The 15,993-nt window shown below is 49.0% G+C and overlaps 1 protein-coding gene across 1 annotated transcript in view; it reads right to left on the bottom strand.

The window, feature by feature from the left end:
- LOC119710769 overlaps positions 1-15,749 on the bottom strand; it is a 28,898-nt gene extending 13,149 nt beyond the window's left edge. The window contains exons 1-26 of the mRNA XM_038160168.1: positions 15,738-15,749; positions 15,174-15,227; positions 14,636-14,800; positions 14,334-14,444; positions 13,758-13,899; positions 12,750-12,952; positions 12,110-12,286; positions 11,780-11,890; positions 10,546-10,687; positions 10,068-10,369; positions 9,435-9,587; positions 7,240-7,350; positions 6,598-6,739; positions 6,051-6,424; positions 5,445-5,597; positions 5,112-5,222; positions 4,461-4,602; positions 4,190-4,293; positions 3,577-3,729; positions 3,254-3,364; positions 2,602-2,743; positions 2,055-2,428; positions 1,449-1,601; positions 1,116-1,226; positions 465-606; positions 194-297 (exon numbers count right to left, since the gene is read on the bottom strand). Of these exons, the coding sequence (XP_038016096.1) occupies positions 194-297; positions 465-606; positions 1,116-1,226; positions 1,449-1,601; positions 2,055-2,428; positions 2,602-2,743; positions 3,254-3,364; positions 3,577-3,729; positions 4,190-4,293; positions 4,461-4,602; positions 5,112-5,222; positions 5,445-5,597; positions 6,051-6,424; positions 6,598-6,739; positions 7,240-7,350; positions 9,435-9,587; positions 10,068-10,369; positions 10,546-10,687; positions 11,780-11,890; positions 12,110-12,286; positions 12,750-12,952; positions 13,758-13,899; positions 14,334-14,444; positions 14,636-14,800; positions 15,174-15,227; positions 15,738-15,749 (3,999 nt within the window). The remainder of the gene's footprint in view (positions 1-193; positions 298-464; positions 607-1,115; positions 1,227-1,448; positions 1,602-2,054; positions 2,429-2,601; positions 2,744-3,253; positions 3,365-3,576; positions 3,730-4,189; positions 4,294-4,460; positions 4,603-5,111; positions 5,223-5,444; positions 5,598-6,050; positions 6,425-6,597; positions 6,740-7,239; positions 7,351-9,434; positions 9,588-10,067; positions 10,370-10,545; positions 10,688-11,779; positions 11,891-12,109; positions 12,287-12,749; positions 12,953-13,757; positions 13,900-14,333; positions 14,445-14,635; positions 14,801-15,173; positions 15,228-15,737) is intronic.
- Between the last annotated feature and the right edge of the window lie 244 nt (positions 15,750-15,993).

Here is a 15,993-nt window from a genome sequence, read left to right on the forward strand (position 1 = left end):
GCAATAATCTACGCTCAAGGGCTTGGTTGGAAACCACTGCTGACCCTTTACCCCTTTAAAAGCACCTGAGCCTTCAAGCAGCAACCTCTCAATGAGGAGATGCCAGGTAAGAATCGCATCAGGGTTGGCTGTGGCAGCAGCCGGGGATCCCCCCCATTTGGTGCAAGAAGTCTAAGGGCTAAGGTTTTCTCACCGGGAAATTGACACTGCCATTGCCAATGCAGTACTTCAGCTCCACAACTCTCAGGACATCGAGGGTAATGCATGATCCCAGATTCAGCTGGGGTCCTTGGAAAGCTGGAAATGAAAAGACAAAACCCCATGAGCTGATGCCTTAGCCATTGGCTGCAGCCCTTGGTTTCTGTGGGTGTTGAGGTGGAAGAGCAGCAATTGTGCCTGGGTCATGGCCCAGGAGAGAAAAAGGCCAGGTCAGTAAGACTCGGAATTCCCATGCTTGCACTCACTGTTAACTTCGTAGGCCATGTAGGTGGTGAGTCCGCTGCACATAGCCGTGATGTCTATTCCGTAGGAGTTGAGGTTGCTGACCAATCCATTGGTGACAAAGGTGATCCTCTTGGTCGGTCTTCCAAAACCACCGATCAGGTTCTAAACATCAAAAAGCAGCATTCAGCAAGCTCAGTGCAGAGAGGTGGTTCCTGCTCTGCGTGTTCCTCAGCAAAGATGAGTCAGGGCTGGGTGTTTGACTCCCAGCTGCTTTTCGGGAGGCCTTTTAATCCCTGGTGTGGGGGCCTGTGGGACCACTAGCATGCCTTGAAGGGAGCTCCAAAGGCAGAGCTCATTCTAAGGGAGTCAAGGTGAAAGGAACTTGAGGGGAAGTGGCAGTGCAAAGAAAGCACTGAAGGGCTCCACGAAGAGCGGGTTTGCCCAGCATGCTGCACAGCTCAACATCCTCCGGGTACGTGGGGGATGGAATAATGCAGCCTCTTTCTTTTGGAAAAGGATTCCTACAATAATTTCCTCATATGCATCACTGTTGAGAGAAAGGAAACTCTGCCACAAGACACAAGCTGATGCTGCCCAGAAAGAAGAAGCACATGAAGAAATGGCCCAATGATCTCCTGGGCCAGGAACCTGTGGCTCCTTTGGTATCTTACCCTGCTCTCTTGCGCCAGGTGGGCCAGGTTATCAAAGCGGGGCATCTCATTTCTGTTCATGATGGAAATGTAGCAGGTGTTCTGTTGAGTCACTTTGGTTGCAATGACACCCTGTAAAAGAAAAGCATTCAGCGCTTACAATTCAGTTTCTTCCACAAATTAATGTTGGGATAAAGTTGGGATGGAAACTGTAATCAATGCTGAGTTCCACTGCCCGCCATTATGGACTCCAAATGTCCAGAATAAAGGAGCAATCACAAGCACTGGGCCAGGTGTGCAAGCAGCCAGGCTCCCAAAGATTCTTTGTGAAGGAGCCCCCTGCGTGGCACTCACCGTGTTGTAGTTCCAGATGGTTTTCCAGGACCCGCTGTAGCTCCTTTGCTCAATGACGGCCACACGCCATTGCCTGTTGATGGTTACAATTTGGGACTGGCCACCAATGATGACTTGGGTGTTGTTGAAGATGCCGTTGGGAATCTGCTGAGACTGAAAAGCCAAGGGAAAAAAGACTTTACACCTTTGAAGGGAGACAGAGGTGTCCCCAAATTTTCCGAAAAAGCCCAGTGGCAATGGAAGAAGTGCTGGCCCCCAGGAATTGCCCAGCACCACCTTCATTATTTTGCATAGTGCCCAGAATCAAGGCAGTGGCAGTGGGCAGAGGCCAGAAGAATTGTTTTCATGGATTCAGGGTATCATTGCTGCATTTGACAGCTGCCATCTGGTGCCTTTAGAGGTTGATGCATGCTAGAGCACTGGCCTGAGTAAGTCCATGCTCAAGGTCTTAGATGGCAAGGTCTGCTCGCTCATTGCTCTCTTTCAGCATGTGCACCCTCTCAAAAGAGGAGATGCCAGGCAAGAAGTGCATGAGTGTTGGTTTTGGACAGTAGCTCGGGATCCCCCCATTTGTTTCCAGAAATCTAAGGGCTAAGGTTTTCTCACCGGGAAATTGCCATTCCAGTTGCCATTCCAGTTGCCATTCCAGTTGCCATTGCCATTCCAAATGCCATTCCAGTTGCCATTGCCATTCCAATTGTTGTTCCACTGGTTGTTTCCATTCCAATTGTCATTCCAGATGCCATTGCCAATGCCATTCCAATTGTTGTTCCAGTTGCCATTGCCGATGCCATTCCAATTGCCATTCCAGTTGCCATTCCAGTTGCCATTCCAGTTGTTGTTCCAGTTGCTGTTCCAGTTGTTGTTCCAGTTGTTGTTCCAGTTGCCATTCCAATTGCTATTGCAGTACTTCAGCTCTACAACTCTCAGGACATCGAGGGTAATGCATGATCCCAGATTCAGCTGGGGTCCTTGGTAGGCTGGAAAAGGAAGGATGAAACCCCATGAGCTGATGCCTAAGACATTGGCTGACATTCTGCAGGAGGGTTTTTTTGGGTATGGAGGTGGAAGAGCAGCAACTGTGCCTGAGTCGCGCCCCGAGGGAAAATAAGGCCAGAAAAATAATACACAGAAATCTCTTGCTTGCACTCACTGTGAACTTCGGTAGCCATGTAGGTGTTGAGTCCGCTGCACATAGCCGTGATCTCTGTTCCATAGGAGTAGAGGTTGTTGACCAGTCCATTGGCGACAAAGGTGATCCTCTTGGTTGGTCTTCCAAAACCGCCAATCAGGTTCTAAACATCAAAACCCAGCATTCAGCAAGCTCAGTGCCGGGAGCTAGTTCCTGCTAGGGCTGTTCCTATGTCTGGGAGGAGGACTCTGGACTTGTGTTTGATTCCCAACTGCCTTTAGGGTCAGCTTTTTATCCCCTCGGGGCCTGTGGATCCACTAGCAAGCCTTGAAGGTAGCTTCAAAGGCAGAGGTGTTCTTCAGGAGTCAAGGTCTAGGGAACTTGAGGGGAAATGGCAGCACAACAAAAGCACGGAAGGGTTCTACAATGAACAGGATGGCCCAGCAAGCTGCAGATGCCAGCATCCTCAGGGGAAGTGGTGAGGAAAATGATGCAGCCCCCTTTTTCTTTTGGAAAAGCATTCCTACCACAAACTGCTCATCTACATTTCCGTATAAGTGAAAGGAAAGTCAAGCACTCGTGACTTCTTCATCTTCTCCAGAAGGAAAAAGCACATGAAGAAATGGACTGATGATCACCAGGGCCAGGAACTGTGGCTCCTTTGGTATCTTACCCTGCTCTCTTGTGCCAGGCGGGCCAGGTTATCAAAGCGGGGCATCTCATTTCTGTTCATGATGGAAATGTAGCAGGCGTTCTGTTGGGTGACTTTGGTTGCAATGACGCCCTGTGAAAGGAAATTATTCAGCACTCACAATTCAGTTTCTTCCAAGTATTAATGTTGGGATAAATTTGGGATGGAAAGCATAACGAATTCTGAGTGTTAGTGCCCCAAACTGTGGACTGCAAACATTCGATCAATTGCTGTCCATGGGCCAGCTGTACGAGCAGCCAGACTCCATGGACGCTTTGTGAAGGAGCCCCCTGCGTGGCACTCACCGTGTTGTAGTTCCAGATGGTTTTCCAGGACCCGCTGATGTTCCTTTGCTCAATGACGGCCACACGCCATTGCCTGTTGATGGTCACAATTTGGGACTGGCCACCAATGATGACTTGTGTGTTGTTGAAGATGCCGCTGGGAATCTGCTGAGTCTGAAAAGCCAAGGGAAAAAAGACTTTACACCTTTGAAGGGAGACAGAGATGTCCCCACAGCTTCCGAAAAATCCCTGCTGCAATGGAAGAAGTGTTGGTCCCCAGGAAGTGCCCAGCAATGCCTTCATTATTTTCCAAAGGGCCCAGAATCGTGGCAGTGGGCAGAGGCCAGAAGAGTTCTTTTCATGGATTCAGTGAATCATTTCTGCATTTGACAGCTGCCATCTGGTGCCTTTAGTGGTTGATGCATGCTAGAGCACTGGCCAGCAATAATCTACGCTCAAGGGCTTGGTTGGAAACCACTGCTGACCCTTTACCCCTTTAAAAGCACCTGAGCCTTCAAGCAGCAACCTCTCAATGAGGAGATGCCAGGTAAGAATCGCATCAGGGTTGGCTGTGGCAGCAGCCGGGGATCCCCCCCATTTGGTGCAAGAAGTCTAAGGGCTAAGGTTTTCTCACCGGGAAATTGACACTGCCATTGCCAATGCAGTACTTCAGCTCCACAACTCTCAGGACATCGAGGGTAATGCATGATCCCAGATTCAGCTGGGGTCCTTGGAAAGCTGGAAATGAAAAGACAAAACCCCATGAGCTGATGCCTTAGCCATTGGCTGCAGCCCTTGGTTTCTGTGGGTGTTGAGGTGGAAGAGCAGCAATTGTGCCTGGGTCATGGCCCAGGAGAGAAAAAGGCCAGGTCAGTAAGACTCGGAATTCCCATGCTTGCACTCACTGTTAACTTCGTAGGCCATGTAGGTGGTGAGTCCGCTGCACATAGCCGTGATGTCTATTCCGTAGGAGTTGAGGTTGCTGACCAATCCATTGGTGACAAAGGTGATCCTCTTGGTCGGTCTTCCAAAACCACCGATCAGGTTCTAAACATCAAAAAGCAGCATTCAGCAAGCTCAGTGCAGAGAGGTGGTTCCTGCTCTGCGTGTTCCTCAGCAAAGATGAGTCAGGGCTGGGTGTTTGACTCCCAGCTGCTTTTCGGGAGGCCTTTTAATCCCTGGTGTGGGGGCCTGTGGGACCACTAGCATGCCTTGAAGGGAGCTCCAAAGGCAGAGCTCATTCTAAGGGAGTCAAGGTGAAAGGAACTTGAGGGGAAGTGGCAGTGCAAAGAAAGCACTGAAGGGCTCCACGAAGAGCGGGTTTGCCCAGCATGCTGCACAGCTCAACATCCTCCGGGTACGTGGGGGATGGAATAATGCAGCCTCTTTCTTTTGGAAAAGGATTCCTACAATAATTTCCTCATATGCATCACTGTTGAGAGAAAGGAAACTCTGCCACAAGACACAAGCTGATGCTGCCCAGAAAGAAGAAGCACATGAAGAAATGGCCCAATGATCTCCTGGGCCAGGAACCTGTGGCTCCTTTGGTATCTTACCCTGCTCTCTTGCGCCAGGTGGGCCAGGTTATCAAAGCGGGGCATCTCATTTCTGTTCATGATGGAAATGTAGCAGGTGTTCTGTTGAGTCACTTTGGTTGCAATGACACCCTGTAAAAGAAAAGCATTCAGCGCTTACAATTCAGTTTCTTCCACAAATTAATGTTGGGATAAAGTTGGGATGGAAACTGTAATCAATGCTGAGTTCCACTGCCCGCCATTATGGACTCCAAATGTCCAGAATAAAGGAGCAATCACAAGCACTGGGCCAGGTGTGCAAGCAGCCAGGCTCCCAAAGATTCTTTGTGAAGGAGCCCCCTGCGTGGCACTCACCGTGTTGTAGTTCCAGATGGTTTTCCAGGACCCGCTGTAGCTCCTTTGCTCAATGACGGCCACACGCCATTGCCTGTTGATGGTTACAATTTGGGACTGGCCACCAATGATGACTTGGGTGTTGTTGAAGATGCCGTTGGGAATCTGCTGAGACTGAAAAGCCAAGGGAAAAAAGACTTTACACCTTTGAAGGGAGACAGAGGTGTCCCCAAATTTTCCGAAAAAGCCCAGTGGCAATGGAAGAAGTGCTGGCCCCCAGGAATTGCCCAGCACCACCTTCATTATTTTGCATAGTGCCCAGAATCAAGGCAGTGGCAGTGGGCAGAGGCCAGAAGAATTGTTTTCATGGATTCAGGGTATCATTGCTGCATTTGACAGCTGCCATCTGGTGCCTTTAGAGGTTGATGCATGCTAGAGCACTGGCCTGAGTAAGTCCATGCTCAAGGTCTTAGATGGCAAGGTCTGCTCGCTCATTGCTCTCTTTCAGCATGTGCACCCTCTCAAAAGAGGAGATGCCAGGCAAGAAGTGCATGAGTGTTGGTTTTGGACAGTAGCTCGGGATCCCCCCATTTGTTTCCAGAAATCTAAGGGCTAAGGTTTTCTCACCGGGAAATTGCCATTCCAGTTGCCATTCCAGTTGCCATTCCAGTTGCCATTGCCATTCCAAATGCCATTCCAGTTGCCATTGCCATTCCAATTGTTGTTCCACTGGTTGTTTCCATTCCAATTGTCATTCCAGATGCCATTGCCAATGCCATTCCAATTGTTGTTCCAGTTGCCATTGCCGATGCCATTCCAATTGCCATTCCAGTTGCCATTCCAGTTGCCATTCCAGTTGTTGTTCCAGTTGCTGTTCCAGTTGTTGTTCCAGTTGTTGTTCCAGTTGCCATTCCAATTGCTATTGCAGTACTTCAGCTCTACAACTCTCAGGACATCGAGGGTAATGCATGATCCCAGATTCAGCTGGGGTCCTTGGTAGGCTGGAAAAGGAAGGATGAAACCCCATGAGCTGATGCCTAAGACATTGGCTGACATTCTGCAGGAGGGTTTTTTTGGGTATGGAGGTGGAAGAGCAGCAACTGTGCCTGAGTCGCGCCCCGAGGGAAAATAAGGCCAGAAAAATAATACACAGAAATCTCTTGCTTGCACTCACTGTGAACTTCGGTAGCCATGTAGGTGTTGAGTCCGCTGCACATAGCCGTGATCTCTGTTCCATAGGAGTAGAGGTTGTTGACCAGTCCATTGGCGACAAAGGTGATCCTCTTGGTTGGTCTTCCAAAACCGCCAATCAGGTTCTAAACATCAAAACCCAGCATTCAGCAAGCTCAGTGCCGGGAGCTAGTTCCTGCTAGGGCTGTTCCTATGTCTGGGAGGAGGACTCTGGACTTGTGTTTGATTCCCAACTGCCTTTAGGGTCAGCTTTTTATCCCCTCGGGGCCTGTGGATCCACTAGCAAGCCTTGAAGGTAGCTTCAAAGGCAGAGGTGTTCTTCAGGAGTCAAGGTCTAGGGAACTTGAGGGGAAATGGCAGCACAACAAAAGCACGGAAGGGTTCTACAATGAACAGGATGGCCCAGCAAGCTGCAGATGCCAGCATCCTCAGGGGAAGTGGTGAGGAAAATGATGCAGCCCCCTTTTTCTTTTGGAAAAGCATTCCTAAAACAAATTACTTCTCTTAAGTGAAATGAAAGTCTTCCACTAGTGACTAAATAATGTTCTCCAGAAAGAAAAATCACATGAAGAAATGGACCGATGATCACCAGGGCCTGGAACCTGCGGCTCCTTTGGTATCTTACCCTGCTCTCTTGTGCCAGGCGGGCCAGGTTATCAAAGCGGGGCATCTCGCTTCTGTTCATGATGGAAATGTAGCAGGCGTTCTGTTGGGTGACTTTGGTTGCAATGACGCCCTGTGAAAGGAAATTATTCAGCACTCACAATTCAGTTTCTTCCACAAATTAATGTTGGCATAAAGTCGGGCAAGAAACCATAACGAATGCTGAGTGTTAGTGCCCCAAACTGTGGACTGCAAACATTCATTCAGTTGCTGTCCATGGGCCAGCTGTACGAGCAGCCAGACTCCATGGACGCTTTGTGAAGGAGCCCCCTGCGTGGCACTCACCGTGTTGTAGTTCCAGATGGTTTTCCAGGACCCACTGATGTTCCTTTGCTCAATGACGGCCACACGCCATTGCCTGTTGATGGTCACAATTTGGGACTGGCCACCAATGATGACTTGGGTGTTGTTGAAGATGCCGCTGGGAATCTGCTGAGTCTGAAAAGCCAAGGGAAAAAAGACTTTACACCTTTGAAGGGAGACAGAGATGTCCCCACAGCTTCTGAAAAATCCCTGCAGCAATGAAAGAAGTGCTGCCCTCTGGGGAGTTCTGGCACTGCCTTCATTATTTTGCAAAGGGCCCAGAATCAAGGCTGTGGCAGTGGGCAGAGGCCAGAAGAGTTCTTTTCATGGATTCAGTGAATTATTTCTGCATTTGACAGCTGCCATCTGGTGCCTTTAGAGGTTGATGCATGCTAGAGCACTGGCCTGCGTATATCTACACTCAAGGGCTTGGTTGGAAACCACTGCTGACCCTTTACCCCTTAAAGGCACTTGAACCTTCAAGCAGCAACCTCTCAATGAGGAGATGCCAGGTAAGAATCGCCTCAGGGTTGGCTGTGGGCAGCAGCTGGGGTTCCCCCCCATTTGGTGCAAGAAGTCTAAGGGCTAAGGTTTTCTCACCGGGAAATTGACACTGCCATTGCCAATGCAGTACTTCAGCTCCACAACTCTCAGGACATCGAGGGTAATGCATGATCCCAGATTCAGCTGGGGTCCTTGGAAAGCTGGAAATGAAAAGACAAAACCCCATGAGCTGACGCCTTAGACATTGGCTGCAGCCCTTGGTTTCTGTGGGTGTTGAGGTGGAAGAGCAGCAATTGTGCCTGGGTCATGGCCCAGGAGAGAAAAAGGCCAGGTCAGTAAGACTCGGAATTCCCATGCTTGCACTCACTGTTAACTTCGTAGGCCATGTAGGTGGTGAGTCCGCTGCACATAGCCGTGATGTCTATTCCATAGGAGTTGAGGTTGCTGACCAATCCATTGGTGACAAAGGTGATCCTCTTGGTCGGTCTTCCAAAACCACCGATCAGGTTCTAAACATCAAAAAGCAGCATTCAGCAAGCTCAGTGCAGAGAGGTGGTTCCTGCTCTGCGTGTTCCTCTGCGATGATGAGTCAGGGCTGGGTGTTTGATTCCCAACTGCTTTTCGGGAGGCCTTTTAATCCCTGGCGTGGGGGCCTGTGGGACCACTAGCAAGCCTTGAAGGGAGCTCCAAAGGCAGAGCTCATTCTAAGGGAGTCAAGGTGAAAGGAACTTGAGGGGAAGTGGCAGTGCAAAGAAAGCACTGAAGGAATCTACGAAGAGCGGGTTTGCCCAGCATGCTGCACAGCTCAACATCCTCCGGGTATGTGGGGGATGGAATAATGCAGCCCCTTTCTTTTGGAAAAGGATTCCTACAATAAATTCCTCATCTGCATCACTGTTGAGAGAAAGGAAACTCTGCCACAAGACACAAGCTGATGCTGCCCAGAAAGAAGAAGCACATGAAGAAATGGCCCAATGATCTCCTGGGCCAGGAACCTGTGGCTCCTTTGGTATCTTACCCTGCTCTCTTGCGCCAGGTGGGCCAGGTTATCAAAGCGAGGCATCTCATTTCTGTTCATGATGGAAATGTAGCAGGTGTTCTGTTGAGTCACTTTGGTTGCAATGACACCCTGTTAAAGAAAAGCATTCAGTGCTTACAATTCAGTTATTTCCACAAATTAGTGTTGGGATAAAGTTGGGATGGAATCTATAATTAATGCTGAGTTCCACTGCCCGCCATTATGGACTCCAAATGTCCAGAATAAAGGAGCAATTGCAAGCACTGGGCCAGCTGTACGAGCAGCCAGACTCCCTGAATACTCTGTGAAGGAGCCCCCTGCGTGGCACTCACCGTGTTGTAGTTCCAGATGGTTTTCCAGGACCCGCTGTAGCTCCTTTGCTCAATGACAGCCACACGCCATTGCCTGTTGATGGTCACAATTTGGGACTGGCCACCAATGATGACTTGGGTGTTGTTGAAGATGCCATTGGGAATCTGCTGAGACTGAAAAGCCAAGGGAAAAAAGACTTTACACCTTTGAAGGGAGACAGAGGTGTCCCCAAATTTTCCGAAAAAGCCCAGTGGCAATGGAAGAAGTGCTGGCCCCCAGGAATTGTCCAGCACCACCTTCATTATTTTGCAAAGGGCCCAGAATCAAGGCAGTGGCAGTGGGCAGAGGCCAGAAGAATTCTTTTCATGGATTCAGGGTATCATTGCTGCATCTGACAGCTGCCATCTGGTGCCTTTAGAGGTTGATGCATGCTAGAGCAATGGCCTGAGCAAATCCACGCCACATCCAAGCTCCAGGGCTTAGATGGCAAGGTCTGCTCGCTCATTGCTCTCTTTCAGCATCTTTCTGCACCCTCATGCCGGAACCTCTCAAAAGAGGAGATGCCAGGCAAGAAGTGTCTCAGAGTTTGCTATGGGTAGCAGCTCGATATCCCCCCATTTGTTTCCAGACAGCGAAGGGCTAAGGTTTCTCACCGGGAAATTGCCATTCCAGTTGCCATTCCAGTTGCCATTGCCATTCCAGTTGCCATTCCAATTTCCATTGCCATTCCAATTGTTGTTCCAGTTGCCATTGCCAATGTCATTCCAACTGTTGTTCCAGTTGTTGTTCCAGTTGCCATTCCAATTGTTGTTCCAATTGTTATTCCAGTTGTTGTTCCAGTTGCCATTCCAATTGCCATTCCAATTGCCATTGCTATTGCAGTACTTCAGCTCTACAACTCTCAGGACATCGAGGGTAATGCATGATCCCAGATTCAGCTGGGGTCCTTGGAAAGCTGGAAAAGACAAGACAAAACCCCATGAGCTGATGCCTAAGACATTGGCTGACATTCTGCAGGAGGGTTTTTTTGGGTATGGAGGTGGAAGAGCAGCAACTGTGCCTGAGTCGCGCCCCGAGGGAAAATAAAGCCAGGTCAGTAGTAACACTCGGACTTCCCATGCTTGCACTCACTGTGAACTTCGGTAGCCATGTAGGTGGTGAGTCCACTGCACATCGCCATGACGTCTGCTCCATAGGAGTAGAGGTTGTTGACCAGTCCATTGGTGACAAAGGTGATCCTCTTGGTCGGTCTTCCAAAACCACCAATCAGGTTCTAAACATCAAAAACCAGCATTCAGCAACCTGAGTGCCAGGAGCTGGTTCCTGCTAGCGCTATTCCTAGTTCTGGAATGATGCCTCGGCTGAATTTTTGGGTCTAAATTTTCTTTCAGGGACACCTTTTAATCCCCTGGGGAGACTGTGGGACCACTGGAAAGCCTTTTAGGTGACTTCAAAGGCAGATATTTCTAAGGCAGCCAAGGTGCAGGTACCCTGAGGGGAAGTGGCAGCGCAAGGAAAGCGCTGAAGAGGAGAAGAGGAGCGCAGCCGCTCTGTGGAGCCAGAGCTCCTTCCCAGGCATTTTCTGAGTCACTGCTCTCGCCTCTCAGGGGCACCCGGGCTGTTGGCTGAAAGGCTGGCAGGAGAAGTCGCATCCTGCAGCCCATTCTAACCTGGAACCAAAGAGGGCAGAGCAAGCCCAGGTAGATACATTTGCTCTCAGACCGTTTGCAGATGGTGCTTAGGGCTCCTCACTGAGACCCCTGCATGCTCAAGTGGGACACATCTTTCCGAAAGCCCTCTGTGAGCTTCATTTCAAATGAATTGCCACACTCCTTTCCTCCTGGAGGGCTTTGTGGCTTGTCCCAAGGTGTTGCCTGCTTCCCTGCACATTCCTCTGAGACCCTTGCTTCCCTCTGCTCTCTCAGCCTCATCCCATGTTGGCTCACCCCATGAATTTGTGAGAAAAGCTGAGGAATGGGGAGATGTTTGCTCAATTCAAAAGGGGATTTGGCCACAAGCAGCTACAAGGCTAAGTTCTGAGATGACCAATGGAAATGGTAGTGAAAAGTCTGAGAAGGCCTTGGAGGTCCTGGCTTGCCCTTGAAGGGCTCCTCAGAGCAAGGCTTTGCCCAGCATGCTGCACTGCTCAACATCCTCAGAGAGAGTGGAGCTGGCTGAGGGAATAATGCAGCCCCTTTCTTTTGGAAAAGCATTCCTACAGCAAATTCCTACTCAGCATTACTGTTAAGAGACTGGAAACTCTGCCACTAGAGACATCCTGTTCATGCCCAGAAAGAAAAAGCACGTGAAGAAATGGACCGATGATCTTCGGGGCCAGAAATCTGCTACTGCTTTGGTATCTTACCCTGCTCTCTTGTGCCAGACGGGCCAGGTTATCAAAGCGGGGCATCTCATTTCTGTTCATGATGGAAATGTAGCAGGTGTTCTGTTGAGTCACTTTGGTTGCAATGACACCCTGTGAAATAAAAATAATGTAGCGATCAAAGTTCAGTATCTTCCTACAGTTTACACTCGATAAAGTTGGGATGGAAAGCGTAACAAATTCTGAGAGTTTCTACTCTACATCGTGGACTCCAAACATTCAGAATAAAGAAACAATTGCCGTCCCTGGGCCAGTTGTACAAGCGCCAATCACCTGGGATGTATTTAAACAAGCCCTCTCCCTGGCACTCACCGCGTTGTAGTTCCAGATGGTTTTCCAGGACCCGCTGTAGCTCCTTTGCTCAATGATGGCCACACGCCATTGCCTGTTGATGGTCACAACTTGGGACTGGCCACCAATGATGACTTGTGTGTTGTTGAAGATGCTGCCTTGAGTGTTGTTGAGTATGATGCCTGGAATCTGCTGAGACTGAAAAGCCAAGGGAAAGAACACTTTTCATCTTTGAACAGAGACACTGATGTCCCCAAATTCTCAAAAAAATCCCTGCTGCAATGGAAGAAGTGCTGGCCCCCGGAGAATGCTAGCCCTGCCCTCAGTCTTTTCCAAAGGGCCCAGAATCAAGGCTGTGGCAGTGGGCAGAGGCCAGAAGAATTCTTTTCATGGATTCAGTGAATCATTGCTGCATCTGACAGCTGCCATCTGGTGCCTTTAGAGGTTGATGCATGCGAGAGCACTGGCCAGAGCAACTCCATGCTCAAGGGCTTTCATGGAAACCACAGCTCACCCATTTCTGTCTTTCAGCATCTGCACCCTCAAGCAGGAACCTCTCAATGAGGAGATGCCAGGCAAGAAGGGCATCAGGGTTGGCTGTGGGCAGCAGCTGGGGATCCCCCCCATTTTCTTAATGACAAGTAAGTTACGGTTTTCTCACCTGTCCATTGCCATTCCAGTTGCCATTCCAATTGCCAGTGATATTCCAGTTGCCATTCCAGTTGCCATTGCCATTCAAATTGCCATTCCAATTGCCATTGCCATTCCAGTTGTTGTTCCAATTGCCATTGCTATTGCAGTACCTCAGATCCACAGCTCTCAAGACATTGAGAGTAATGCAGGATCCCAGATTCACTTCGAGTCCTGGAATACAAAAAAAGGACAAAACAAAACCCCATGAGCTAATTCTAATGACCTTGGCTGCCTTTCTACAGGAGGGTGGTGGAGTTGCTCAGAGCCAGCCAGGTTCAGAAGAATTGCTGCTCTGGGAATGTTCGAGCTGTGCTGGGGACAGATTCTCTTGGAGTCCCCAAGGAGCACTGGCTCTGTGGCTCAGGCAGGAATGCTCACAAAGACCTGCCCTTGAACACCCTTTGGGGATTTCCTGTGCAGAAATCAGGGCTCTATTGCACTTTGTCCTGAGAGTCCCAATGGCTGGGCATTGCATGGTGAGGCTGCTGCCAGCTCATGGGCCTGTCCACATGAGCTGCGTCATTCTGGAAGAATCCTACAGGGCATTTTCGCCCTGGGGAATGGCATCATTGCCCCAGGGGAAAACTTAAGAGGAGGAAGCCACTGGGTTTAGTGTTGTGAAGCACAAGGTTTAGGAGGCTGCCTGGGTCAACTCATTAGCAAGCTCTGACCTGAAGGACTGTAGTTCCTAGAACAATCCTTCCTGACTGGGATTACAGGGCAGCTCAGGTGTGGGCCAAAACACTCATTAAGCTTCCTAGAAAGCTGCTCTAAGAGTTTGCTTTGGGTCATTTATGGGGGCTGTGACCCCACCCTGTTCCAGTCTCGATCTGTGGAGGTGCCCAACCCTTTGAGCAACTGCTGAAGCCCTTGGTTTCTGTCTGACCCAAGGTGGAAGAGCAGCAACAGTGCCTTATGCCACAGGAGACAAAAAGGCCATTTCAGTAACGCTCAGAATTCCCATGAATTCACTCACCATGAACTTCATAAGCCATGTAGGTGGTGAGTCCACTGCACATAGCCATGATTTCTATTCCATAGGAGTTGAGGTTGTTGACCAATCCATTGGTGACAAAGGTGATCCTCTTGGTCGGTCTTCCAAGAACACCAACCAGGTTCTAAACATCAAAAACCAGCATTCAGCAAGCTCAGTGTCAGGAACTGGTTCCTGCTTGTAATATTCCTACTCTGAGAGGATGACTTGGGGCTGGTTGTTTGAGTCCCAAGTGCCTTTAGGGACACCTTTTAATCCCCTGGGAGCTGGTGGGACCACTGGCAAGCCTTGAAGGCAGCAGCAAAAGCACATGGTTTGCCCAGCAAGCTGCAGAGCTCAACTTCCTCAGAGAAAGTGGAGCTGGGTGAGGGAATAATGCAGACCCTTTCTTCTTTTGGCAAAACATTCCTACAGCAAATTTCCAGTCTGCAGTACTGTTGAGTGAAGGGAAATCCTGCCACTACAGATAACCTGATCCTTTCCAGAAAGAAGAAGCAGAAGGGGAAATGAGCTAATAAACTCCAGGGCCAGGAACATGCTACTCCTTTGGTTTCTTACCCTGCTCTCTGCCGCCAGGCGGGCCAGATTATTAAAACTGGGTATGTCAGTTCTGTTCATGATGGAAATGTAGCAGGTGTTCTGTTGTGTCACTTTGGTTGCAATGACACCCTGTAAAAGAAAAGTATTCAGCATTCAGAATTCAGTTTCTCCAACTGTTGAGGTTGGTTCAAAGTCGGGATGGGAGCAGTAACAAATACCAAGAGTTTCTACCCCATGTCGTTTACATCAGATGATCAGAATACAGAAACAAGCCCCATCCCTGGCTCACCTTTTTAACAATCCCACTCCTGTCCACTCACCCTGTTGTAGTTCCAGATGGTTTTCCATGATAAATTTTGGCTGTTTTGCTCGATGATTGCCACCCTTGTTTGACTGTTGAGCTTCACGCCTTGTGAGATGCCGGTGATAGTGATTTGAGAGTCTCCACCAAAGATGATTTGCTGGTTTCCATTTGTCTGCTGAGACTGCAAAACCAAATGGAGCACTTTTAGATGGTAACATTAGTCAGTGTTGTCTCCCTTGCTTTTAAAAAAACCTTGCTACAATAGAAAAAGTTCTCTCTCCCCCTCTAAGAGCCAGAAGTGGCCTCAGTATTTTCAAATAGACCCATAATCAAGGCATGGGCATTTGGTAGTAGCTGCAAGAATTCTTTTCAAGGATTCCATGAATCATTGCTGCATCTGACACCTGTGATTTGGTTCCTTTAGAGTTTCATCTGTTTGAGAAGACTTCAATTCTTTTCCTTCAAAGTGTTGGAGAAAGAATCAAGGAGAGTTCATGAAGCAGGGAATTCAGGCAGAGTAGCCATGCATGTGGAAATTGTTCATTTGTACTCACGTAATCAGCAAAGGCTGGAGTCAGGACTAGTCCAAGGAGGACTGCAGTCCAAATCTGAAATGAAAATCAAATACAAAAGTGTAACTGCAGCTCTGGCTGACAAATCTGGTCATCAGAGTCCTTCTTCCCTTTTCCTAATCTGATGTTCAAGGGTCCTCCTTGGATCCTTTTTTTGCTCACTCTCTCTTTCAAGAGCTGAGCCTCAAGCTGTTGCTCAGAGCTCTGCAGGCACACACAGGTGTTTTACAAGAGTGAGGAGAAAGCTTTTCCATGTCTTCTGCTCTGGCCTTACAGGCAAGGGCTTGATGCACTAGTGCAGCGCTCCCGTGGTGCAAAAGCACTGACAATCATGGGCATGGATGAGGCTGCCTGTTTTCTGAACAGTGTACAGCCAAGCTGTGAAGAAACCCTCAGCTCCTCTGGGGAACAGGGGCTGAGCTGCTCCTTCTGGAGGAGCACAGTGTCCCCAGAGAAAGCCTGAGTGCTGCAGAGAGGCAGAAGCCCTTCTGAGAGACAAAGGACTCCAAGTTTCAGTTCCTAAGGAAGAAAAGCATGCATACTTACAGGGAGATGCATCCTGACTGCAGAGCTGATGCTCCTGCAGGTAGAAAGAGCAGTGTGAACCCTCCACCTTTTATATGTTTTCAGAAATCGCTGTAGAAATGCTGAGTGTAGCAATATAATTATTTTGTCATTTGTTTCCCTGCCATTTGTCCGTGAAAATTATTTCCTGGTGTAAGTACTTGATAAATATGGGGATTGTACTTCTGAACCATTTGACCTCCTGGAGTGTGATAGTTATCAAATAGGAGTCCATTTG

This window comes from Motacilla alba, chromosome 22, assembly GCF_015832195.1.
Source record: "Motacilla alba alba isolate MOTALB_02 chromosome 22, Motacilla_alba_V1.0_pri, whole genome shotgun sequence".
In the NCBI taxonomy this organism is placed as follows: domain Eukaryota; kingdom Metazoa; phylum Chordata; class Aves; order Passeriformes; family Motacillidae; genus Motacilla; species Motacilla alba.